At 50.2% G+C, this 27,626-nt stretch overlaps 1 protein-coding gene across 1 annotated transcript in view; it reads left to right on the top strand.

Moving 5' to 3' along the window:
* The first annotated feature begins 18,989 nt into the window (after nt 1-18,989).
* The window catches only part of LOC125947236 (uncharacterized), a 136,587-nt gene continuing 127,950 nt past the window's right edge, over nt 18,990-27,626 (top strand). The window contains exons 1-2 of the mRNA XM_049671647.1: nt 18,990-19,076; nt 19,478-19,751. Coding sequence (XP_049527604.1) covers nt 18,990-19,076; nt 19,478-19,751 — 361 coding nt within the window. The remainder of the gene's footprint in view (nt 19,077-19,477; nt 19,752-27,626) is intronic.

The raw sequence follows: 27,626 nt of genomic DNA, 5'->3' as shown, positions 1-27,626 counted from the left end.
TCCGTTTTAGCCTACGGCGTAAATGGATAATTTCTCTGGTCATCCACGGATTGTTTTTGTTAGTACGAACATATTTGTCAGGAACGAACTTGTCAATGCAATAATGAGCAGTGCCTTGTAGAGCATCCCAGAGTGTCGTGACGCTGCCCATCATGTTATCACAAAAGTTCCACAAACAGTCTAATATGGCGTGATCGTCAGCTTTAGTAAAATCTTTAGTTTTTTTTTCTTGTTTTTTGTGCGACTTTGTAACTTCGAGCGGAAAGGACAGACACATCGCCTTATAATCCGATATGTTGTCAACCACATCCACAGTGTATGTAGATACGTCGTTGCTAATAAAAATTAAATCAATTGTTCAACAGGAGCTACCTGCTTCTCTGGTACACTCTGTAACAGTTTGTTTCAAATCACACATGATCATAATGTCCACTAACGGGTTAGTGTCAACATCAAAGAATGAAGCGGGGTGACGCCAATCAATGGAAGGAATATTAAAATCACCAGCGCGCATGACGTTCTTATTAGTGAACAATGCCACGTGATCGCATAGCTTGGATATGTATTTAGGAGAAGCCAAAGGGGGTCCATACGCAGCACATGCAATAAAAGAATTGCCCCAGCAGTTTACCCGTAGAAACAAACTTTCGTGACCATCTATTTGGTTTATAACAACACCAGACAACGGATTTTTTAATACAATGGCTACGCCACCACTCCTAGTTGGGCGATCTCGACGGAAAACAGTATAGTTTGGAGGAGATAGAAACGAATCACTAACTTTATCGTGTAACCAGGTTTCGGTAATTATTGTTATATGTGGGTCGTCTTCAAGAAGTAACAGTTCAAGCTTTCCTACTTTCTTTACAAGGCTTAGAGTATTGAAATTTAGTATTCTTAAACGTTTTGTCTCTGGCACGCGCATTACGTCAATCTGGGACGCTCCGTTGTTTAGGTAGTGCTACACATTCGTTCTTAGCGTCGTCCCATACAGTGTACCATCAATTTTCAACTTATCATGAATAAGAGATACGCGCTTCTTATTCTCTCGATCATGTCTAGCGCTCTCCCAAAGAAGTTTACGCACGTGCAGTGTTTCCTGGCAGTGTTTCTTGGATGAAAATATGTGTTCCTTTAAGCTTGTTCGCATTTTGAATGACAGCTTGTTTTTCAGCATAATTTTGGAAATAAGCAATTACTGGGTGGCGGCCTCGATGGCAGCCAAGACGGTGAATACGGGCTATAGATTTACATTTAATTTCGAGTTTTCCCTCAAAAACGTCGTTAGCAACACTTTTCCTTAAAGATGCGTCGTTTTCTTCGTTCTCTTCAAAAATTCCATAAACAATAATGTTCGACCTTCGACTGCGATCTTCGAAGTCGACAAGCTTTCTGCTCTGCAAGGTGACCGTATTCTGAAGGGATACAGACGATGATTGAAGCGCTGTAATTATCGGAGAGTTTTCTCTTGATTCTTTCATAAGTTGCTCTAGTGAACGTAGACGTGAGTCAACATCACGAATGAGTTGCTCAAACTCGCTGAACTTCGTTTTCAACCTAGCAACATCAGCACGCATATCGGCTTGCCCCCTCAGAACATTTTAAAGCATTTCAGCTGTAGTGGGTCCTGGGTTGGATTCAACGTCACTACGTAGCAAAATTCTAAGATGTACGTAACAGTCATAGGCAATACTCAAACAAACGCCTGGGCACGGCAAAATCACTAAGAAAAATTCATCTCCGCACCTAACTTTAGAGAAGGAACAACTGACCTGTATAGCGAGAACAAATTTATTGGTCAGCGGCATGGTCGCAGCAGTTTCGCCGTACCCACTAGTGAAGAAATCCTGTGGTCGTGGCTTTATACTGTCCATGGCGCATGACGTCACGCACATGCGTATATCTTGAAGGAGTGTGTCCAACGCACTTTGCTTGAGTGATGATCTTGATTGCAGCCATGTGTCGAGATTTGCGTTGATCTCGAAGTGTCCTCGAACCACGTCGCGTGAAGTTGTACCGGCGATCGCCAGCAGAAAAACCTGCATAGCGAGAACAAATTTCTTGGTCAACGGCATGGTAGCAGCAGTTTCGCCGTACCCATTAGTGAAGAAATCCTGTGGTCGTGGCTTTATACTGTCCGTGGCGCATGACGTCACGGACATGCGTATATCTTGAAGGAGTGTGTCCAACGCACTTTGCTTGAGTGATGATCTTGATTGCAGCCATGTGTCGAGATTTGCGTTGATCTCAAAGTGTCCTCGAACCACGTCGCGTGAAGTTGTACCGGCGATCGCCAGCAGAAAAACCTGCATAGCGAGAACAAATTTCTTGGTCAACGGCATGGTCGCAGCAGTTTCGCCGTACCCACTAGTGAAGAAATCCTGTGGTCGTGGCTTTATACTGTCCGTGGCGCATGACGTCACGGACATGCGTATATCTTGAAGGGGTGTGTCCAACGCACCTTGCTTGAGTGATGATCTTGATTGCAGCCATGTGTCGAGATTTGCGTTGATCTCGAAGTGTCCTCGAACCACGTCGCGTGAAGTTGTACCGGCGATCGCCAGCAGAAAAACCTGCATAGCGAGAACAAATTTCTTGGTCAACGGCATGGTCGCAGCAGTTTCGCCGTACCCACTAGTGAAGAAATCCTGTGGTCGTGGCTTTATACTGTCCGTGGCGCATGACGTCACGGACATGCGTATATCTTGAAGGGGTTTGTCCAACGCACCTTGCTTGAGTGATGATCTTGATTGCAGCCATGTGTCGAGATTTGCGTTGATCTCGAAGTGTCCTCGAACCACGTCGCGTGAAGTTGTACCGGCGATCGCCAGCAGAAAAACCTGCATAGCGAGAACAAATTTCTTGGTCAACGGCATGGTCGCAGCAGTTTCGCCGTACCCACTAGTGAAGAAATCCTGTGGTCGTGGCTTTATACTGTCCGTGGCGCATGACGTCACGGACATGCGTATATCTTGAAGGGGTTTGTCCAACGCACCTTGCTTGAGTGATGATCTTGATTGCAGCCATGTGTCGAGATTTGCGTTGATCTCGAAGTGTCCTCGAACCACGTCGCGTGAAGTTGTACCGGCGATCGCCAGCAGAAAAACCTGCATAGCGAGAACAAATTTCTTGGTCAACGGCATGGTCGCAGCAGTTTCGCCGTACCACTAGTGAAGAAATCCTGTGGTCGTGGCTTTATACTGTCCGTGGCGCATGACGTCACGGACATGCGTATATCTTGAAGGGGTGTGTCCAACGCACCTTGCTTGAGTGATGATCTTGATTGCAGCCATGTGTCGAGATTTGCGTTGATCTCGAAGTGTCCTCGAACCACGTCGCGTGAAGTTGTACCGGCGATCGCCAGCAGAAAAACCTGCATAGCGAGAACAAATTTCTTGGTCAACGGCATGGTCGCAGCAGTTTCGCCGTACCCACTAGTGAAGAAATCCTGTGGTCGTGGCTTTATACTGTCCGTGGCGCATGACGTCACGGACATGCGTATATCTTGAAGGAGTGTGTCCAACGCACCTTGCTTGAGTGATGATCTTGATTGCAGCCATGTGTCGAGATTTGCGTTGATCTCGAAGTGTCCTCGAACCACGTCGCGTGAAGTTGTACCGGCGATCGCCAGCAGAAAAACCTGCATAGCGAGAACAAATTTCTTGGTCAGCGGCATGGTCGCAGCCGTTTCGCCGTACCCACTAGTGAAGAAATCCTGTGGTCGTGGCTTTATACTGTCCGTGGCGCATGACGTCACGGACATGCGTATATCTTGAAGGAGTGTGTCCAACGCACTTTGCTTGAGTGATGATCTTGATTGCAGCCATGTGTCGAGATTTGCGTTGATCTCGAAGTGTCCTCGAACCACGCCGCGTGAAGTTGTACCGGCGATCGCCAGCAGAAAAACCTGCATAGCGAGAACAAATTTCTTGGTCAGCGGCATGGTAGCAGCAGTTTCGCCGTACCCACTAGAGAAAAAATCCTGTGGTCGTGGCTTTATACTGTCCGTGGCGCATGACGTCACGGACATGCGTATATCTTGAAGGGGTTTGTCCAACGCACCTTGCTTGAGTGATGATCTTGATTGCAGCCATGTGTCGAGATTTGCGTTGATCTCGAAGTGTCCTCGAACCACGTCGCGTGAAGTTGTTGTACGGCGACCGCCAGCAGAAAAATCTGCATAACAAGAACAAATTTATTGGTCAGCGGCATGGTCGCAGCCGCTTTCGCCTGTCCACTAGTGAAGAAATCCTGTGGTCGTGGCTTTACACTGTCCGTGGCGCATGACGTCACGGACATGCGTATATCTTGAAGGGGTGTGTCCAACGTGCCTTGCTTGAGTGATGATCTTGATTGCGGCCATGCGTCGAGATTTGCGTTCATCTCGAAGTGTCCTCGACCCATGTCGCGTGAAGTTGTTGTACGGCGACCGCCAGCAGAAAAATCTGCATAACAAGAACAAATTTATTGGTCAGCGGCATGGTCGCAGCCGCTTCGCCTGTCCACTAGTGAAGAAATCCTGTGGTCGTGGCTTTACACTGTCCGTGGCGCATGACGTCACGGACATGCGTATATCTTACCAAAATGGTCAGTATATCTTGAAGGGGTGTGTCCAACGTGCATTGCTTGAATGATGATCTTGATTGCGGCCATGCGTCGAGATTTGCGTTGATCTCGAAGTGTCCTCGACCCACGTCGCGTGAAGTTGTTGTACCGGCGATCGCCAGCAGAAAAACCTGCATAGCGAGAACAAATTTCTTGGTCAGCGGCATGGTCGCAGCCGTTTCGCCGTGCCCACTAGTGAAGAAATCCTGTGGTCGTGGCTTTATACTGTCCGTGGCGCATGACGTCACGGACATGCGTATATCTTGAAGGGGTGTGTCCAACGCACTTTGCTTGAGTGATGATCTTGATTGCAGGCCATGTGTCGAGATTTGCGTTGATCTCGAAGTGTCCTCGAACCACGTCGCGTGAAGTTGTACCGGCGATCGCCAGCAGAAAAACCTGCATAGCGAGAACAAATTTCTTGGTCAGCGGCATGGTCGCAGCAGTTTCGCCGTACCACTAGTGAAGAAATCCTGTGGTCGTGGCTTTATACTGTCCGTGGCGCATGACGTCACGGACATGCGTATATCTTGAAGGGGTGTGTCCAACGCACTTGCTTGAGTGATGATCTTGATTGCGGCCATGCGTCGAGATTTGCGTTCATCTCGAAGTGTCCTCGACCCATGTCGCGTGAAGTTGTTGTACGGCGACCGCCAGCAGAAAAATCTGCATAACAAGAACAAATTTATTGGTCAGCGGCATGGTCGCAGCCGCTTCGCCCTGTCCACTAGTGAAGAAATCCTGTGGTCGTGGCTTTACACTGTCCGTGGCGCATGACGTCACGGACATGCGTATATCTTGAAGGGGTGTGTCCAACGTGCCTTGCTTGAGTGATGATCTTGATTGCGGCCATGCGTCGAGATTTGCGTTCATCTCGAAGTGTCCTCGACCCATGTCGCGTGAAGTTGTTGTACGGCGACCGCCAGCAGAAAAATCTGCATAACAAGAACAAATTTATTGGTCAGCGGCATGGTCGCAGCCGCTTCGCCCTGTCCACTAGTGAAGAAATCCTGTGGTCGTGGCTTTACACTGTCCGTGGCGCATGACGTCACGGACATGCGTATATCTTGAAGGGGTGTGTCCAACGCACTTTGCTTGAGTGATGATCTTGATTGCAGCCATGTGTCGAGATTTGCGTTGATCTCGAAGTGTCCTCGAACCACGTCGCGTGAAGTTGTACCGGCGATCGCCAGCAGAAAAACCTGCATAGCGAGAACAAATTTCTTGGTCAACGGCATGGTCGCAGCAGTTTCGCCGTACCCACTAGTGAAGAAATCCTGTGGTCGTGGCTTTATACTGTCCGTGGCGCATGACGTCACGGACATGCGTATATCTTGAAGGAGTGTGTCCAACGCACTTGCTTGAGTGATGATCTTGATTGCAGCCATGTGTCGAGATTTGCGTTGATCTCGAAGTGTCCTCGAACCACGTCGCGTGAAGTTGTACCGGCGATCGCCAGCAGAAAAACCTGCATAGCGAGAACAAATTTCTTGGTCAACGGCATGGTCGCAGCCGTTTCGCCGTGCCCACTAGTGAAGAAATCCTGTGGTCGTGGCTTTATACTGTCCGTGGCGCATGACGTCACGGACATGCGTATATCTTGAAGGGGTGTGTCCAACGTGCCTTGCTTGAGTGATGATCTTGATTGCGGCCATGCGTCGAGATTTGCGTTCATCTCGAAGTGTCCTCGACCCATGTCGCGTGAAGTTGTTGTACGGCGACCGCCAGCAGAAAAATCTGCATAACAAGAACAAATTTATTGGTCAGCGGCATGGTCGCAGCCGCTTCGCCCTGTCCACTAGTGAAGAAATCCTGTGGTCGTGGCTTTACACTGTCCGTGGCGCATGACGTCACGGACATGCGTATATCTTGAAGGGGTGTGTCCAACGTGCCTTGCTTGAGTGATGATCTTGATTGCGGCCATGCGTCGAGATTTGCGTTCATCTCGAAGTGTCCTCGACCCATGTCGCGTGAAGTTGTTGTACGGCGACCGCCAGCAGAAAAATCTGCATAACAAGAACAAATTTATTGGTCAGCGGCATGGTCGCAGCCGCTTCGCCCTGTCCACTAGTGAAGAAATCCTGTGGTCGTGGCTTTATACTGTCCGTGGCGCATGACGTCACGGACATGCGTATATCTTGAAGGGGTTTGTCCAACGCACCTTGCTTGAGTGATGATCTTGATTGCAGCCATGTGTCGAGATTTGCGTTGATCTCGAAGTGTCCTCGAACCACGTCGCGTGAAGTTGTACCGGCGATCGCCAGCAGAAAAACCTGCATAGCGAGAACAAATTTCTTGGTCAACGGCATGGTCGCAGCAGTTTCGCCGTACCCACTAGTGAAGAAATCCTGTGGTCGTGGCTTTATACTGTCCGTGGCGCATGACGTCACGGACATGCGTATATCTTGAAGGAGTGTGTCCAACGCACTTTGCTTGAGTGATGATCTTGATTGCAGCCATGTGTCGAGATTTGCGTTGATCTCGAAGTGTCCTCGAACCACGTCGCGTGAAGTTGTACCGGCGATCGCCAGCAGAAAAACCTGCATAGCGAGAACAAATTTCTTGTTCAACGGCATGGTCGCAGCAGTTTCGCCGTACCCACTAGTGAAGAAATCCTGTGGTCGTGGCTTTATACTGTCCGTGGCGCATGACGTCACGGACATGCGTATATCTTGAAGGAGTGTGTCCAACGCACTTTGCTTGAGTGATGATCTTGATTGCAGCCATGTGTCGAGATTTGCGTTGATCTCGAAGTGTCCTCGAACCACGTCGCGTGAAGTTGTACCGGCGATCGCCAGCAGAAAAATCTGCATAGCGAGAACAAATTTATTGGTCAGCGGCATGGTCGCAGCCGTTTCGCCGTACCACTAGTGAAGAAATCCTGTGGTCGTGGCTTTATACTGTCCGTGGCGCATGACGTCACGGACATGCGTATATCTTGAAGGGGTGTGTCCAACGCACTTGCTTGAGTGATGATCTTGATTGCAGCCATGTGTCGAGATTTGCGTTGATCTCGAAGTGTCCTCGAACCACGTCGCGTGAAGTTGTACCGGCGATCGCCAGCAGAAAAACCTGCATAGCGAGAACAAATTTCTTGGTCAGCGGCATGGTCGCAGCAGTTTCGCCGTACCACTAGTGAAGAAATCCTGTGGTCGTGGCTTTATACTGTCCGTGGCGCATGACGTCACGGACATGCGTATATCTTGAAGGGGTGTGTCCAACGCACCTTGCTTGAGTGATGATCTTGATTGCAGCCATGTGTCGAGATTTGCGTTGATCTCGAAGTGTCCTCGAACCACGTCGCGTGAAGTTGTACCGGCGATCGCCAGCAGAAAAACCTGCATAGCGAGAACAAATTTCTTGTTCAACGGCATGGTCGCAGCAGTTTCGCCGTACCCACTAGTGAAGAAATCCTGTGGTCGTGGCTTTATACTGTCCGTGGCGCATGACGTCACGGACATGCGTATATCTTGAAGGGGTTTGTCCAACGCACCTTGCTTGAGTGATGATCTTGATTGCAGCCATGTGTCGAGATTTGCGTTGATCTCGAAGTGTCCTCGAACCACGTCGCGTGAAGTTGTACCGGCGATCGCCAGCAGAAAAACCTGCATAGCGAGAACAAATTTCTTGGTCAGCGGCATGGTCGCAGCAGTTTCGCCGTACCCACTAGTGAAGAAATCCTGTGGTCGTGGCTTTATACTGTCCGTGGCGCATGACGTCACGGACATGCGTATATCTTGAAGGGTGTGTCCAACGCACCTTGCTTGAGTGATGATCTTGATTGCAGCCATGTGTCGAGATTTGCGTTGATCTCGAAGTGTCCTCGAACCACGTCGCGTGAAGTTGTACCGGCGATCGCCAGCAGAAAAACCTGCATAGCGAGAACAAATTTCTTGGTCAACGGCATGGTCGCAGCAGTTTCGCCGTACCCACTAGTGAAGAAATCCTGTGGTCGTGGCTTTATACTGTCCGTGGCGCATGACGTCACGGACATGCGTATATCTTGAAGGGGTGTGTCCAACGCACCTTGCTTGAGTGATGATCTTGATTGCAGCCATGTGTCGAGATTTGCGTTGATCTCGAAGTGTCCTCGAACCACGTCGCGTGAAGTTGTACCGGCGATCGCCAGCAGAAAAACCTGCATAGCGAGAACAAATTTCTTGGTCAACGGCATGGTCGCAGCAGTTTCGCCGTACCCACTAGTGAAGAAATCCTGTGGTCGTGGCTTTATACTGTCCGTGGCGCATGACGTCACGGACATGCGTATATCTTGAAGGGTGTGTCCAACGCACTTGCTTGAGTGATGATCTTGATTGCAGCCATGTGTCGAGATTTGCGTTGATCTCGAAGTGTCCTCGAACCACGTCGCGTGAAGTTGTACCGGCGATCGCCAGCAGAAAAACCTGCATAGCGAGAACAAATTTCTTGGTCAGCGGCATGGTCGCAGCAGTTTCGCCGTACCACTAGTGAAGAAATCCTGTGGTCGTGGCTTTATACTGTCCGTGGCGCATGACGTCACGGACATGCGTATATCTTGAAGGGGTGTGTCCAACGCACCTTGCTTGAGTGATGATCTTGATTGCAGCCATGTGTCGAGATTTGCGTTGATCTCGAAGTGTCCTCGACCCATGTCGCGTGGAGTTGTTGTACGGCGACCGCCAGCAGAAAAATCTGCATAACAAGAACAAATTTATTGGTCAGCGGCATGGTCGCAGCCGCTTCGCCCTGTCCACTAGTGAAGAAATCCTGTGGTCGTGGCTTTACACTGTCCGTGGCGCATGACGTCACGGACATGCGTATATCTTGAAGGGGTGTGTCCAACGTGCCTTGCTTGAGTGATGATCTTGATTGCGGCCATGCGTCGAGATTTGCGTTCATCTCGAAGTGTCCTCGACCCATGTCGCGTGAAGTTGTTGTACGGCGACCGCCAGCAGAAAAATCTGCATAACAAGAACAAATTTATTGGTCAGCGGCATGGTCGCAGCCGCTTCGCCCTGTCCACTAGTGAAGAAATCCTGTGGTCGTGGCTTTACACTGTCCGTGGCGCATGACGTCACGGACATGCGTATATCTTGAAGGGGTGTGTCCAACGTGCCTTGCTTGAGTGATGATCTTGATTGCGGCCATGCGTCGAGATTTGCGTTCATCTCGAAGTGTCCTCGACCCATGTCGCGTGAAGTTGTTGTACGGCGACCGCCAGCAGAAAAATCTGCATAACAAGAACAAATTTATTGGTCAGCGGCATGGTCGCAGCCGCTTCGCCCTGTCCACTAGTGAAGAAATCCTGTGGTCGTGGCTTTACACTGTCCGTGGCGCATGACGTCACGGACATGCGTATATCTTGAAGGGGTGTGTCCAACGTGCCTTGCTTGAGTGATGATCTTGATTGCGGCCATGCGTCGAGATTTGCGTTCATCTCGAAGTGTCCTCGACCCATGTCGCGTGAAGTTGTTGTACGGCGACCGCCAGCAGAAAAATCTGCATAACAAGAACAAATTTATTGGTCAGCGGCATGGTCGCAGCCGCTTCGCCCTGTCCACTAGTGAAGAAATCCTGTGGTCGTGGCTTTACACTGTCCGTGGCGCATGACGTCACGGACATGCGTATATCTTGAAGGGGTGTGTCCAACGTGCCTTGCTTGAGTGATGATCTTGATTGCGGCCATGCGTCGAGATTTGCGTTCATCTCGAAGTGTCCTCGACCCATGTCGCGTGAAGTTGTTGTACGGCGACCGCCAGCAGAAAAATCTGCATAACAAGAACAAATTTATTGGTCAGCGGCATGGTCGCAGCCGCTTCGCCCTGTCCACTAGTGAAGAAATCCTGTGGTCGTGGCTTTACACTGTCCGTGGCGCATGACGTCACGGACATGCGTATATCTTGAAGGGGTGTGTCCAACGTGCCTTGCTTGAGTGATGATCTTGATTGCGGCCATGCGTCGAGATTTGCGTTCATCTCGAAGTGTCCTCGACCCATGTCGCGTGAAGTTGTTGTACGGCGACCGCCAGCAGAAAAATCTGCATAACAAGAACAAATTTATTGGTCAGCGGCATGGTCGCAGCCGCTTCGCCCTGTCCACTAGTGAAGAAATCCTGTGGTCGTGGCTTTACACTGTCCGTGGCGCATGACGTCACGGACATGCGTATATCTTGAAGGGGTGTGTCCAACGTGCCTTGCTTGAGTGATGATCTTGATTGCGGCCATGCGTCGAGATTTGCGTTCATCTCGAAGTGTCCTCGACCCATGTCGCGTGAAGTTGTTGTACGGCGACCGCCAGCAGAAAAATCTGCATAACAAGAACAAATTTATTGGTCAGCGGCATGGTCGCAGCCGCTTCGCCCTGTCCACTAGTGAAGAAATCCTGTGGTCGTGGCTTTACACTGTCCGTGGCGCATGACGTCACGGACATGCGTATATCTTGAAGGGGTGTGTCCAACGTGCCTTGCTTGAGTGATGATCTTGATTGCGGCCATGCGTCGAGATTTGCGTTCATCTCGAAGTGTCCTCGACCCATGTCGCGTGAAGTTGTTGTACGGCGACCGCCAGCAGAAAAATCTGCATAACAAGAACAAATTTATTGGTCAGCGGCATGGTCGCAGCCGCTTCGCCCTGTCCACTAGTGAAGAAATCCTGTGGTCGTGGCTTTACACTGTCCGTGGCGCATGACGTCACGGACATGCGTATATCTTGAAGGGGTTTGTCCAACGCACCTTGCTTGAGTGATGATCTTGATTGCAGCCATGTGTCGAGATTTGCGTTGATCTCGAAGTGTCCTCGAACCACGTCGCGTGAAGTTGTACCGGCGATCGCCAGCAGAAAAACCTGCATAGCGAGAACAAATTTCTTGGTCAGCGGCATGGTCGCAGCCGTTTCGCCGTACCCACTAGTGAAGAAATCCTGTGGTCGTGGCTTTATACTGTCCGTGGCGCATGACGTCACGGACATGCGTATATCTTGAAGGGGTTTGTCCAACGCACCTTGCTTGAGTGATGATCTTGATTGCAGCCATGTGTCGAGATTTGCGTTGATCTCGAAGTGTCCTCGAACCACGTCGCGTGAAGTTGTACCGGCGATCGCCAGCAGAAAAACCTGCATAGCGAGAACAAATTTCTTGTTCAACGGCATGGTCGCAGCAGTTTCGCCGTACCCACTAGTGAAGAAATCCTGTGGTCGTGGCTTTATACTGTCCGTGGCGCATGACGTCACGGACATGCGTATATCTTGAAGGAGTGTGTCCAACGCACTTTGCTTGAGTGATGATCTTGATTGCAGCCATGTGTCGAGATTTGCGTTGATCTCGAAGTGTCCTCGAACCACGTCGCGTGAAGTTGTACCGGCGATCGCCAGCAGAAAAACCTGCATAGCGAGAACAAATTTCTTGGTCAGCGGCATGGTCGCAGCCGTTTCGCCGTACCCACTAGTGAAGAAATCCTGTGGTCGTGGCTTTATACTGTCCGTGGCGCATGACGTCACGGACATGCGTATATCTTGAAGGGGTTTGTCCAACGCACCTTGCTTGAGTGATGATCTTGATTGCAGCCATGTGTCGAGATTTGCGTTGATCTCGAAGTGTCCTCGAACCACGTCGCGTGAAGTTGTACCGGCGATCGCCAGCAGAAAAACCTGCATAGCGAGAACAAATTTCTTGGTCAGCGGCATGGTCGCAGCCGTTTCGCCGTGCCCAATATTCGCATTAGAAACACGGACATTAGGCTTATGGTAAATTGTATCCTCTGCATACACAGTGTGGCTTGATTTATCTTTAGTTCGCTTAATATCGCTACATACGACCACTACATATGAGCTGAAGCCATGTTTGACGGGCCGTGCCACGTGAAGCGTTCTGTCAGTAATGGTGGAATAATGTTTTTTCCGTTCTCGTAATGTTCGTAGTGATGGCTACCTTGTTGCTTTGAGCGGAGGAATAAAATATTTTTATAAAAAAACGCAAGATGTTCCACTCACAATACGCGGATGTTTTTTTTTTGGAAAATATGGTGAAGGCTTGCCCGAAAATGTGAAATGCATCACCCGATCGCTATGACTATATTTAATTGAAGTGCTTAGCAATTTTAAATCTTTAAATTATGCAGCTATGACTTATTGTCACGTGTGATAATATTTCATATTGTGACACAGTGTTAGAATATTTATCGATAGTTTATTTTAACTAGTGACTCAAGGCGATATTCTCAGGCTCAAATTCTGAGGTTACAGGTTGCTTTCGTCGCAGTTATTTGCTAACGGGATTGAATTGGCTCTTGATGCACAATATTTGGAAGTTACGGGGGTTTAATAAAAAAAATTCACACCGAAAAACAGCGTGGAAGAGTCACAGTGAACGAAAGGATACTGTCCTCATTCTGTAAAGTTGCTATATCACGTTGTTATTCTCTACACTGATTTGTCGGATGCATTCAGGGGTGAACAGAGTTATTGAGCACAAAGATGCTATTAAAGATTGTTTACGACAGTGCGTAAAGAGACAGGAAACCACCGCGGTGGCTCAGTGGCTATGGTGTTATGCTGCTGACCACGAGCGGGGGCCTCCGAAATCGCGCACGTACCTTCGCCGCCGTGATCTCTGAGGCCACGGCATGACGTCGCGACCCCGGTTTCTGGCCGCGATGGCCGCATTTCGACAGAGGCGAAGTGCGAAAACGCTCGTGTACTTGGATTTTGGTGCATGTTAAAAAAAACCACAGGTTGCATAAATTGATCCGGAGTGCCACTCTACGGCATCCCTCATATGTCATAATCCATTCTGCAGTTTCAAGGCGTTAAACTACATAATTTCAAACCAGAAGCATTGTGGTAGAACACCAGGCAGTACGTAAAAGTGACAACTCATGACTGACGTAAAAGGGTTAAAGGAGTCATAAATGGCATATGGGGTAGAAACTTGGAGGTTAACGAAGATGCTCGAGAACAATTTAAGGACTGCACAAAGAGCGATGGAACGGAAAATGTTAGGTCTAACGTCAAGATACAGGAAGAGAGCGGTGTGAATCAGAGATCAAAAGGGGGAAAGCCGATATTCTAGTTGACATTAAGAGGGAAAAATGAAGCTGGGCAGGCCTTATAATGCGTAGAATGGATAACCGGTGGACCATTAGAGTTACAGAATGGATACCAAGAGAAGGGAAGCGCAGTCGAGGATGGCATAAAACTAGGTGGGGTGATGAAGTTAGGAAATTTGCAGGCGCAATTTGGGAGCAGTTAGCGCAAGACAGGGGTAATTGGAAATCGCAGGGAGAGGCCTTCGTCCCGCAGTGGACATTAAATATAGGCTGATGGTGATGATGATACGGCATGGTTGTCCAGATATTTTCTGGTTATCATCGTTTGTAACTGAGAGCGAAGGGGCCGTTATGGTTACACACCCGCATGAACTGGCCTCCAAGAGCACAGTTTAACACGAAATCTGTCGGTCCCAATACTACGCTGTCCGTCCCTATAAATTTATTGTGGGCTGTGAACAAATAGAAATACACAACCAACTAGCCCACCAGTTCGTCCCGAGCCCATTCATTTCCAGTCTGATGTTTGGTTCAACTGTGGTTCAACTGCTATTCGCCCCGCGATCTATGAGTGGCGCCCTCTCGCGTGTGACGTCAGAGGCGCGCTCGCTCACTACGTGAAGGTAGCATGAAGCTGTCGGCCGTCCTGCTCTGCTTGAGTTTTTGAAAAGCGAGTCTGCAGGTTTTTTGACCAGTATACACGGAATGTTCCAGGCACTATTCCCTGCGAAATCTAGCTGAGTAGTCGTAACCACGCTCAGTATGGATTGCCCCTGGCGTCGTCTGCTAGTCATCAGTGTGTATACGTGCGTGTACGGCGTTGGTTCCTCGCCGTTACTGTTCCGTTCTCATGGCGCACTCACAACAATTTGTGGGCCCTTTCTCGACAATGAACTGCGGGATTTGACCTTCAGCTACGGTGCCTGCGCTGTAATATCGTGTTTGTCTAATCAGCGCGTGCTGTGTGTTCGGTCGCCTACTCTGTCACAGACAGTCAGATTCTGTCGCTGCCCAACGCGTTAAGCATATCGTGAAAGAAGTTTGATGCCATTCTCAAGAAACTAGGTGGCCGGCCAATGCGGTACGTTAATGCATGTACTGCTTTAGCGGAATTGCAGCAAAAGGTGGTCTGGAACGTCTGATTGATTCAAGGGTGGATAAAATTAGTGAGGAAAACAAAATTACGTAGTCTTTTGCTGCAGTACTCACCTTCGCATAATTTTTTATTAATATTGTTACGGTGAAGGGAAAGAAGAAGGTGACGCGAACGAGAGGAAGACGAAGACTCTGGGCGTTGCCTGAACGCCATATTTCTTCGCTTGTAAATATACATTCTTCTACACTCGTGGGCCTGCTTTCTTCCTGCAACATTTTGGTGGAGGTGCTGGGTACAATCACGGAACTTCGCAGCCGACGTCATCTACCTGCCGCCACAATGGCAGATCAACCGACATAACCAGCAACGCCTCAGCAGTCCACGCCAACGGTCATCCTCACTCATCTGCGGGACCCGGGGACATTTTGTGGCACGGACAACGCCGACGTCGAGGACTGGCTTGCGATGTACGAACGAGTGTGCGACAACAACAGGTGGGATCCAACAATGATGCTAGCAAACTTCATGTTTTATCTGAAAGGAACTTCGAAGCAATGGTACGATACGCATGAAGCTGACCTAACAAGCTGGGAAGTCTGCAAAGAAAAAATGCGAGACCTGTTTGGCAGACCTGTCGGTCGTCAGTTGGCAGCAAAAAAAGAACTTGCATGCCGCGTTCAGACGTCCACAGAATCCTATGTCGTGTAGATACAGGATGTGCTGGCTCTCTGCCGCAAGGCTGATAACACCATGACCGAGGCGGACAAGATTGGTCACATACTAAATGGTATTGCAGACGACGCCTTCAATCTCCTGATGTGTAAGGATTGTGCCACTGTGGATGCAATTATAAAGGAGTGCCGGCGCTTCGAACAAGCGAAAGGCCGTCGCGTCCCTCGACATTTTGACAGACTGCCCAATACCGCCGCGACATCTTCGTGCGAAGACCCGCCGCGGTTCGTTCAGCCGACAGGATCAGAAGATGTAACGCGTATCGTTCGCAGTGAGCTTGAGGCTATGGCTCCGGCTCCAATTCGTTCCGACTGTCGGGAAAGTGTGCCCGCTATCTCGCTTATACAAGCGGTCGTTCGGGAGGAAATAGCGAGTTTGGGCATTCCATCTCTCTGCTCGGTCCGCCATACGAACACCTACCAGATTTCTCCGGCCGCTCGCTCCCAGACGCAAAGCTTTCTGCCACTCCGCCGCAACCCCGCTGACTGGCGCAGAGCGGATGACAGACCCATCTGTTTTAATTGTTCATTGTTCCGGTATTGGACACATTACCCCTCATTGCCGTAACCGCTGGTCATCGTCTCCTTGGTGGTCGTCTCCGAGTCACTACCGCCAAGTACCGGACAATCGCACTTTCTCGCCCTACACGTCGCCTAGGAACATCAACGCCGACAGTGCTCCACCAATATCCAACCGCTCCCCGTCTCCGCAAGGCCGTCGGTCCCGTTCGCCTCTCGTTCACCGCTCTTCGTCCCCATCTGCAACCGGTCGCTTCCCTTCGGGAAACTGGGCGGTGCAGCTCCCGGAGGTGAAGCTGCAACTCCGACCCGGCCCACAAATCCTCTGTTGACCCTGCCTACACGTGGAAACCTACTGGACATTGAAGTTGATGGTGTTCCTGTTACACCTCTCGTTGACACAGGAGCGCAGCTTTCAGTTATGAGCGCTGCTCTCCGCCGAAGGCTCAAAAAGGTTCTGATGCCCGCCGTACCGTGCACTGTGCGAGTCGCCGATGGGAGTACTTCACCTGTTCTTGGAATGTGCACAGCACGTGTGACCATTGCGGGCCATTATAGCGTTGTTTTATTTATCGTCCTTGAGCACTGTCCACACGACCTAATTCTCGGCCTCGACTTCCTTTAGAAACACTCTGCCCAAATTGACTGCTCCGCAGGTGTTGTACAGCTGGATCTGCCGCTTCCTTCCGACGCAGACGCAACAACTTGTGCTTCACCCCGCTTATGTTCTGCTGAGTTTGCAAGGCTGTCTCCACAGGCGGCTACCAATGTCCTCCTGACGCCCTGTCCTCCCGTACCTGATGGCGAGTACGTCGTGTCCCCGCTTACTGACGTGGTTTTATCACGAAATATTGCCCTACCGAGCACCTTAATCCGGATCCTCGAAAACTGCGCTCGGGTGCCCATCCTCAATTTTGGATTTTCGACGCATGTGCTGCCACACGGTATTGCCGTCGCACTTATCACTCATTTGGAAGAATTTGAGATTTCTTCTTTGGCCTCCGAATCCTTCCTGAGTACCAACGCACCTTTGTCACCCATTCCTTCGTGCTCGACGCCTGCGGACGATGTTTGTAAGATGATCGCCCCTGACCTTCCTTCCGAGCAAACAACAGCTCTTCGTCACCTCCTGTCATCTTATCGGGATATCTTTGATTTGGACGACCGTCCACTTGGTCAGACATCTGTTGTCACGCATCGCATCAACACCGGTGACGGTGTTGATAGGCCCATTCATAGGCGGCCATATCGTGTCTCCGCAACAGAACGGGTCATAAACCAGAAAGAGGTCGACAAGATGATGGACAAGGACATCATTGAACCTTCGAGTAGCCCGTGGGCATCACCGGTTCTCCTAGTAAAGAAAAAAGACAACTCGTGGCGCTTCTGCGTTGACTACCGTCACCTCAACAAGATAACAAAGAAGGATGTTTACCCCCTGCCTCGCATTGACGACGCTCTTGACTGCCTTCACGGATCCCAATACTTTTCATCAATTGACCTCCGCTCGGGCTATTGGCAGATTAGCGTCGACGAGATGGACCGTGAGAAAACCGCCTTCGTCACACCCGACGGTCTGTACCAATTTAAAGTCATGCCCTTTGGATTATGAAATGCGCCAGCTACATTCGAGCGCATGATGGACTCTCTGCTGCGCGGCTTGAAGTGGTCTACATGCCTCTGTTACCTCGACGATGTGATTGTGTTTTCGTCGAACTTTGAGAGCCACCTGAGGCGCCTCACGACCATACTCTCCGTGTTTCGCAGGGCTGGCCTTCAGCTAAACTCCTCCAAGTGCCATTTCGGTCGCCGTGAAATTACCCTGCTCGGCCATCTCGTAAACGCCGCCGGAATCCAACCTGATCCACAGAAAGTCCACGCTGTGCGCCATTTTCCTGTACCTTGTTCAACAAACGATGTCCGTAGTTTTCTGGGCTTATGATCTTATTTCCGGCGATTTGTGAAGCAATTTGCCGACATCGCTCGCCCTCTCACTGACCTTCTTAAGAAAGATGCCTCTTTCTCTTGGGCACCACTGCAGGAGCAAGCCTTCTCAACCCTGATCGAGCGGCTTACAACCTCCCCGATTCTGTCACACTTTGACCCTTCTGCGCCCACTGAAGTACGAACTGACGCGAGTGGTTATGGCATCGGCGCTGTCCTCGCTCAACGTCAACAGGGCCACGACCGTGTCATCGCTTACGCCAGCCGCCTTCTTCCCACGCCCGAGCGAAATTACTCCTCGCGACGGATGACCCGAGTTACGATACCCCCTTCCACGCACGACTTCGCGCGCTCGCGTGCTCTGATTACCCTCCCGTGCCTGACGATCACGCATTTACGCTCCCGGAGATCGAGCATGCGCTGTTTCAGGGCAACTTACGTTCGGCGTCGGGGTTGGACGGGCTCACCGGCATGTTCGTTCGAAATCTGTTTCGTATTCACCCTTCATTTTTTCTTCTTTTGTTTAATGCGGCCCTCCGCCTGGGACACTTTCCTACGTCCTGGAAAGAGGGACGCATTATTTTTCATTCCCAAACCTGGCCGGCCGCCTCATTTACCCTCTGCTTACCGTCCTATCGTGATGAACTCCTTATTCGGCAAAGTACTGGAACGATTACTAAATTCCCGGCTTTACTTTTTTCTAAATTCTAATCACCTCCTTCACGATTCCCAATTTGGCTTTACACATGCCCGGAGTGCCCCTCTCGCCCTGTACGTCCTGAAGCAGCGCCTGCTCTCGCTCAATGCATCAAAAACGCCCGCCGTTCTGATCTCCGTCGATTTTCAGGGCGCTTTCGATAGCGTGTGGCACGCAGCGGTGCTGTTCTTTTTGCGCAGACACCGCTGTCCGGCCAACTTATACCACCTCTTGTGCTCTTTCCTCTCGGGACGGCGGGTGGTGTTCCGGGCGCGCGCGGGTGAGGTATCGGCTAGCCCGACGATCGGCAGTCCACAGGGCTCCCCCATCAGCCCCTTACTGTGGAATTTGATCGTCCACTCCCTGCTCAGCCTTCCCATGCCGGACGGCGTGCACTTACAGGCGTACGCGGACGACACCATTGTGCTGCTGTCTGGCACCTCGCGCCTGCAGCTGCAGGGTCTGGCAGAATCTGTCTTATCCTTGATTTGCAATTAGGCCCGGCAAAACAAGGTCAAAATTAGTCAGTCAAAATCTTTGTCTTCTTCAACAATGGGCATATTGGCACTTCCAAGAGGCGTCCGTCTATTCGTCTAGACGGCGCTTTTCTAAAACATCAAGATCACATTAAACTTCTCGGCGTGGTCTTTGATGATAAGCTTAATTTTCACGCCCATGTTGACTTTATCAAGACTAAAGCCGAGGTATTGGTTACTCGATTGCTGAGTTTCGTACGTCTGCATTACAGGCTACGTCCCGTCCTTTTACGACGCCTCTATAGACAGGTTCTGCTTCCTGCTGTTGCATACGCATCGCCGGTGTGGTGGCCCGCTTTCCCAACCTCGCACCTCACCGCCCGTGTGCAGTCGGTTCAGCGCTCGCTTCTGGTGGCGTTGACGGGCGCCTTCCACACAACTCGTACGTCGGCATTGCATATCCTGGCCAACTGCCCACCACTCCCGTTGGAGCTGGATCGCCTCAATGCCGAATTCTCATTATTCGTGTTGCGCCAGGTGACTCATTTCGCCAACGAGTCGTTCGACCCCCGCAACTTGGAACGCCCGTTCGACCCGTGGTCGCGCCATCCGCGGGAGCTGTGCCGATTCCGGTTCTACCGATTAACGCCCCAACAGGCCTCACGTGTGTGTGCCACACCTGCGTACCACGTGTTCACGGACGGTTCATATACGCGCGTGTCTGCGGGCGCCGCTTTCGTGGCTTTTAACCCACGTGGTCGTCTATGCGCTGTCCGCAAATTCAAGGTTATAAACGCGTCAGGCGCCTACAGCGCGGAGGTAGTCGCCTTCACTGAGGCGCTTCATTACCTCACCACGCTGCAAACATCCACGCCGGTGCACATATACACAGATTGCCTTTCTTTACTTCTTGCCCTCTCAAACATCCGTGACGTTGACGCTCGTGTTGTCTACTGCAAGCGCGCGTTAACGTCGCAGAGCGTTGCCGGGCGCCATGTCTACTTGTACCACGTCCCGGGTCACCGCGGCGTCCTCGGAAACGAGCTCGCGGATTCCGCTGCTTCTTCAGCAGCCACCACGGGTCTTTTGCGGGAAGTTCGTATGTCAGTACGTTCGGTCCGGGCCCGTTCCATCGCTTGTCCCGGAATGTGTGGCATGGCGTCTGGCAACGCGAGGGCGCCGGCACATCCCTGTATCAATGGCTCCCCAGCGTTCACGATATTCCTGAGTGGTGTCCTCCTCACCGCTCGCTGGTGCATCTCCTCACGGGTCACGGGCATTTTGTGCCCTACTTATTCCGTTTCCGTCTGCACGCCAACAATCTGTGCGCGTGTGGGACGCAGTGTGAGGACATATCCCACTACTTGCTGGCTTCTCCTAACACCGCACAGATTGTTGCTGAATTGCGTGGTGCGGTTCGGGTTGCTTCCATCACCCCACCTACTTACCCACTTTTACTGCGCTCGAGGAAAACCCGCGCATTGCTTATTCGCCTTTCCATTCTTATAGCGCGGTCAGTCCCCACCTCACCTCCCGCCCCAGTTGTCTTGCCTGACGCCTTTTAATTTTTTTTCTTTCACTGTCATCTTCATATTTTCACATATTACTTTTGCATGGCTGTTTCTGGCCATCGCCACTGTTTATGCCAACTATGGCGGGGGAACCCCGTGGCCGATGCCTCAAGCTGCATGCGTCATCGTCATCGTTTACTGTTCCCCCTTTCTACCCTCTTCCTGTGTTTTCCTTTCCTGTCTGTCATATTTCTTGCGTTTCTCTCTTGGTCTTTCCCTTTTTCCTGTTTTTCTCTTCTTTTTCTATTTAGTCCTGCAGCCACCCGTATGCCGCAGAGCTGCCCACCATCAACTGGCCGCCTCCTGCGGTTCCTGGCATCAGCAAGACGCTGCCCCACGCGTGGCATTTCATGTGTCTTAATAAATGGGGTCGGGCGGTTTCCGTGGATCACTGCCGGGGAATTTTTTTTCTTTTTTTTCTCTCTTTCTCTCTCCAGGAGCTTGTTTTGTTTTCTGCGTTCTGCCTTTTTACCATGTAATCACTGAGCGCCGGCACTTCGCCTTTCATAATCGACTGCTTTGTCTCCGAGACCATTCTTTTTCTCTTTTAATTGGCTTTCTTTAAATCTCTGTTTGGGTTGCTTCTGTAACCGCTTTTCATTTATTTCCTATTGGTCTTATACCTGCCATACCTCTTTGGTGGTGCGGGTTTGCCCCTTTTTAGTTTTATTTTTTTTCTCCAACTCCGGGGCAAAGAAAAAGCCATCACTGAGAGGGAATGCCTCGCGCTCGTATGGGCGGTCGCGAAATTTCGGCCGTACCTTTTCGGTCGGAACTTCTGCGTCGTAACCGATCATCACGCCCTCTGCTGGCTCTCCTCTTTGAAGGACCCAACTGGACGACTTGCACGTTGGGCATTGCGTCTACAAGAATATACATTTTCTATTATGTATAAGTCAGGGCGCCTGCATAAAGACGCTGACTGCCTGTCCCGCAATCCCGTGGATCAACCGGACGATACCGATGCAGACTCGGACATCAGTATTCTGTCCCTCTCCGGCTTTCTCCATATTCGCGACGAGCAACGCCAAGATCCTGTTCTTCGAACACTTATGGAACGCCTAAGCTCCTCGCCTAATGACCCGTCTCTGCGGATGTTCACCTTGCTCGATGGAACTTTATACCGTTGTAGTGTTCGTCCTGATGGCCCGGAGCTCCTCCTAGTCGTTCCAAAGCACCTTCGACTGGCCGTGCTCCAGCAACTTCACGACGCTCATACTGCTGGACATCTGGGCATCACTCGTACTTACGACCGCCTGCGGCGCCGCTTCTTCTTGCCCGGCATTTATCGCTCTGTACGCCGTTATGTCACTTCTTGCGACCTGTGTCAGCGCCGCAAGACGCCTGCTATGCCTCCTGCTGGTTTCTTCAACCAATTGCTATCCCTACAGAGCCCTGCTTCCGTGTGGGCCTCGACCTCCTTGGCCCCTTTCCTATTTCTATGAAAGGAAACAAATGGATTGCTGTAGCAACAGATTATGCCACGAGATATGCCATTACACGAGGGTTGCCAACCAGCTGCGCTACAGATGTCTCCGACTTCCTACTATACGACGTCATCCTGCACCACGGCGCCCCTCGCCAGTTACTCACGGATCGCGGCCGCTACTTTCTCTCGAAGGTCGTCGATGATCTGCTCCGCTCCTGTTCTACAGAACACCAGCTCGCTACCGCATACCACCCTCAAACGAACGGCCTCACTGAACGACTCAACCGCACACTAACTGAAATGCTGGCCCTGTACGTTTCCGACGATCACCGCGACTGGGACGTCGCTTTACCGTACATCACTTTCGCATACAACTCGTCCCGTCACGATACTGCCAGATTCTCCCCATTTCACCTTTTGTATGGCCGCGACCCCACCTTGCCCGTCGACACGTTGCTACCTTCCGCAGTACAATCATCCAGCACTGGTTACGCTCGCGATGCTATTGCCTTAGCCGCCCAGGCCCGAGAGGTCGCCCGTCATCGCCTCACAGTCTCGCAAGCTTCTCAAAAACGACGCTACGACCTTCGGCACCGAAACTACCATTTTTCACCTGGTTCCCTTGTCCTTCTCATGGACGCCTTCACGTTGCGTCGGCTTGTCGGAAAAACTACTTTTCCGTTATTTTGGTCCATACCAGATTTTACGACAACTGTCCGACGTGACATACGAGATCGCCCCAGTCGGTCAGCCTTCAGTGCCTCCCAACGTCACCAGCGATGTTGTTCACGTCGCTAGGCTCAAGCCCTATGTCCCCCCATTAAACGACGCTCCATAACCTGCACCGGGGACGGAGCTAACTCCACCGGGAGGGTGTTGTTACGGTGAAGGGAAAGAAGAAGGTGACGCGAACGAGAGGAAGACGAAGACTCTGGCCGTTGCCTGAACGCCATATTTCTTCGCTTGTAAATATACATTCTTCTACACTCGTGGGCCTGCTTTCTTCCTGCAACAATATGAATCTCTTCCACCGTGACGCAGCTCGGTCCTTGCATGTTAGTCGGCTCAGCGTAACCCTTGTTTCCTTGCTATTACCGTGGGTAGCGTGCACATTCCCCGGGCTAGATTCGTCTAGTGACGATAATTAGTGCTGTCGCGTAACAAACATAGGCGACAACCTTTCCTTAGATCACCGTTTCCAATATATTTCGCTCTGTAAGTGGGTCATACCTAATCAAAACTAAAACTAGAAAATTGATAAGTTTAGGTTTGCCGGGAACTATACGGAATAAGTTGCTGGAGCTCCAAACACACAAAGAAAAGAAGAAGAGGAGAGGGGGGAGGCAGACGTATAAAAGTGAAATGTTTACAAGCATTTCTGCATTTTTTAACATATTACTTTTGCGCTGATAAAATGTTTTGCGAGTGGCTTCCGGCAGCCGGAAAGCGCGTTGAAGTAGTAATATAATGTAGTATTAGGCTAACGTAAACAAACATTTTTTCCCGGTATTTCAAAGTGGTAATGATCTTTATTTGCAAGAAAATATTGCGAAGCATGCTTGGCAATTGGGAATGATAGCGCGTGGTGCCCCACTAATGTTCAAGGTAAACCGCTTCTCGGTAAAATAACGAGACGTTGTTGTCAGAAAAAGTTTTACATTTGGAACCCCAAGCTACTGGAATTACAAGCCAAAGTGTGAAATTCGCATTCAACTACAATAACGCTTTGTCAACGGAAAATTTTGCGCATGAGCCCTGCGATCGTGCTTCATTTCCAAGACTGCGCATACTCTCATTTACTCGTTCGGCGCGATGTTTTATGTCTGAGTCTCCCTGCCCGCGTATCCCTGCCCGCTAGAGAAGGTGTCATATGAAAATAAAAATTCATATTTAAAACAGCACCAAAAAACACGGACAAGAAAGAACAGAGGACGAGCGCTGCCTGTGTGACAGCGCTCGTCCTGTGTTCTTTCGTGTCCGTGTTTCTTGGCGCTGTTTTAAGTATGAATGATCCTTACCAACTAGCTCGCACACAAACTCTTCTGAGTCAGAAAATAAAAATATACGTAAAAATAAATTATCGGATTTTACGTGCAAAAACCATCATATGATTATCAGGAACGTAGTGTAGGACACCAGGTTACCTTTAACCAGCTGGGATTCTTCACCGTGCACCTAAATCTAAGTACAAACGAACGTGTTTGCTATTCGGACCCATTTGAATGCGGCCGCCACGGAAGAGATCGAATCAGCGACCTCGAGCTAAGCAGCGCGACGCCAGGGCCACTGGGCGATCACATTTGAAGGTGATTTATTTTTACCACACAAAGTACAAAAGAAAATTGCGCATGAGATGTGATTGGGAAAGTAGGCGGTTATGTGGAAGATACATTTAACATACAAGGTTTGTCGTCCTCATAATGCTAGAAATAAAAAAAAAATGTCGCAGTTTCGCCCGAAAGGCGAAGCATCAATTGCGATAGCAAATTAACAGAGAGCTATTCGTCGTAGGGATTGTAGTTTTATCGGCTGCATAAAGTTGGACACATTCACTTACTAACTGAATTAACAAGCATGGTGTCAGCGCGCACAAGCACACATGAATAGATCACACTCGATGACCGCAGACAAGCACTGTCAAAACGCAGGCACCAAGCGCAGCCGCCGCAGCGAGCGAAGGTTCGTGCGGTCTATCGTATCGCTTCAACAGAAACTGAGCGGCGAATGCACAGCGCATACAAAGGTCAGAGCCGTGTGTAGATCGATTTTTAGAGACGGTGCGGGCGACCGCCACAGCCGGGCAAAGTACAAGCGCAGTTTTTGGCCGAGTAGAAGCCGCCCCCCCCCTACTCCCTTCTGCGCTGCCTTCCCACTTTGCTCCTGTCTAGTGGGAGATTGCGTCGCCAGTTCCCCTTGCGCCCGGTTGCAAGATACGCATTTGGTGCCACAGCAAAGCAGTCGCCCCCACTCTCTCCCATACCACCACGGCGTTTCGCGCAACGGAAGTCGCGTCTGCTTTCCGCCGTGCGTTCGCTCTCCGTGATAGCGCGCGTCCTACGTGCGCTTTCACTCGCACATACGGCGCGCGGCGACGATTTTATTGCCCTAGACTTTATACGGAACCTCACGCCGACGACGACGGCAGCGCTGACGGCAGAAATCTGCTTAAAGTGTCCATATAATTGCTATCGCAATAATAAAACTAACACTAGGAAACATACAGACAGTAATTGGAGAGCGCCGGGCTACGCGAGCACGCAGTCAGAGCGCGAGCAAACGCATGAAAATGAAGCTATTCTAGCGGGAGCGTAGCATACGACAAAGGCCAGTCCCCACCTCCGATGTCACGGGAGCGTAGGGCGCCTTACATGCAGCGCTTGCATGTAGCCTCCCTACGGTCGATGATGATGATTTATTGGCATCCCCTTTGAAACGGGGCGGCGACAAATAGTCACCTAGCCTGCTTGATTTAATCAGGTATACTATACATGTTCTTTATCTGGCATTTTTGTATACCTCTCATTATTCTTTTTCTTTTTCAAAAATTTACCTTGTAGCGTTACCTATGATTTTAAGAGATCAGGTCGTATCCATCTTCTCCCTGCTTTTTTCCACCAGTACTCTAATCGTCTCTTGCTTATCTCTACGGCTGATCTGTTGATGATTCCTTCCACTTTAAACTAAAGCGCTTCTGGGAGTTGCGCGTTACCTACGGTTATCGCTGAGTTGATCCCGTCGCATTCTATTAGGATGTGCTGAGTGGTCTCTGGATCTCTACTGCCGCATACACATGCCTCATCTAGTTCAGAATATTTGCTCCGGTATGTTTTGGTCCTTAGGCAACCGGCTCGAGCCTCAAATAGCAAGGCACTGCCCTTTGTGTTATCGTACAGATTTTCCCTTCTAATTTCTTTCTTCTCATTCTTGTAAATCTGCATTGTCCTTTTTGTTTCCATTTTTTGTATCCAATTCACGGTCTCTATTTCTCTCACTTTCTTTCTGATGACTCCTTTAGAGTTTCGATTATCCTGTACTTGGTTGCCAACTTCCTTGACCTCTTCCTCCATTCTGTGTGATACTTGTGCACTTTAGCCACCCATTTATTTTCATATGTGTTCCTGAGCCTTTCTTCAAAACTAATTTTGCTCTGTGCTTCTCTGACTTCAAAAGAGGACCAACCCATGTCACCCTGCACTGCCTCATTTGTGGTATTACCATGGGCTCCCAAAGCCAACCGGCCTACTGATCTTTGGTTAACTTTAAAACCTGACAAGATATCCGATTTTAAGCATAGAATGGCATTTTCGCATGTTATCGCTGGCACCATTACTCCTTTCCAGATTCCACGCACCACGTCATACTTATTGTGGCCCCACAGTGCTCTGTGTTTTTGTTACAAAGAGCGCGTAATCCAAGCCCGCGCCGTCACGCAAGCCAGCGAAAGAAAACGCCGGCCCCGCGGCAACTTCAACAGAGGGGGAGAGCGCATACGCCTCAAACAGCAACGCGAACAACGGCGCCTAGACGTTTAGAAGAGCATCGACGAAGCGACGTTAACCGGAGAGAGAGCACACGCGCGCGCCGGGACACCTTCTCATCCGGCGAGTCGAGAGAGATTGCTACAGCGTGAGCGTGCACCAACGGGATGAGTCATTACCCCCCCCCCCCCCCCCTTGACACTGCTCCGAGGGCGGCGGTCAAATGTACGAGAAAAGGCTAGAAGATTCCCAGGCTTTGGCAATGCTACGAGATCACGACTCCGATAGGAAAGTTCGAGAACGCCTGCGGAAGCTATATAACAGAATCATCAGTAGAGTTCAGTCCGCACCGGTGAAGTGGTGTAACGTGAAGACCGAGCGTCTGCGGAAGAAGGGGATTCCCCGGCAAGCTAGTCGACGAGTTCATCGAGCGTCTGCATTTTCGGAAGAAGTTCCTACTTCGAGATTTGCCCCGAGCTACGCCGAGATCGTCTGACCATACCAACCTGGGTGAATACGGTTGGACACTTAGTGTTCCTGTTCATTTTGTAATTTACGTCTTGGACTCTTAGTGCTTGTCGTGAATTATTTTCTTGTGTTTTTTAATAACCATCTGATTTGTATTGTGTTATGTCTAGCCTATGTGTGCAAGTGTGGGTGTAACTGCCTTGTGTGAAGAACATATTTTGTTGCGTTTCGACAACTCTGGGCTCTGACTCGGTCTTTGGAGAGCAATCGGCGTTCGCTGGCGCACCAGAGGGCCCATTCTTAATTGTCCTTGCTTTCGTAGGATTATTTTCGGAAGCTGATAAGTCGGCTTTCGAATTTGGTCCGGCGTCTGCGCCTCGTTCACGGGGTGTGTGACAGTTTCATATTGCTGCATTTCGCTTCCCCTTTATTTTCAGATCATCTTGGTGGTTGCTTGAGTAATTCTTTCCTTCGTTTATGTGTACGCCGAGGTACTTATATTGCTTCATTATGGGTATTACTTGCTGTTGAATGACACCACGAAGTTACTCGTCTCTTCATTAAAGATCATAATTCCTAATTTCTCTGTGCTA

This window comes from Dermacentor silvarum, chromosome 7, assembly GCF_013339745.2.
Source record: "Dermacentor silvarum isolate Dsil-2018 chromosome 7, BIME_Dsil_1.4, whole genome shotgun sequence".
NCBI classification, from domain to species: domain Eukaryota; kingdom Metazoa; phylum Arthropoda; class Arachnida; order Ixodida; family Ixodidae; genus Dermacentor; species Dermacentor silvarum.
The sequence above is the reverse complement of the archived record's forward strand: the minus strand, read 5'-3'. Positions and strand labels throughout refer to the sequence as shown.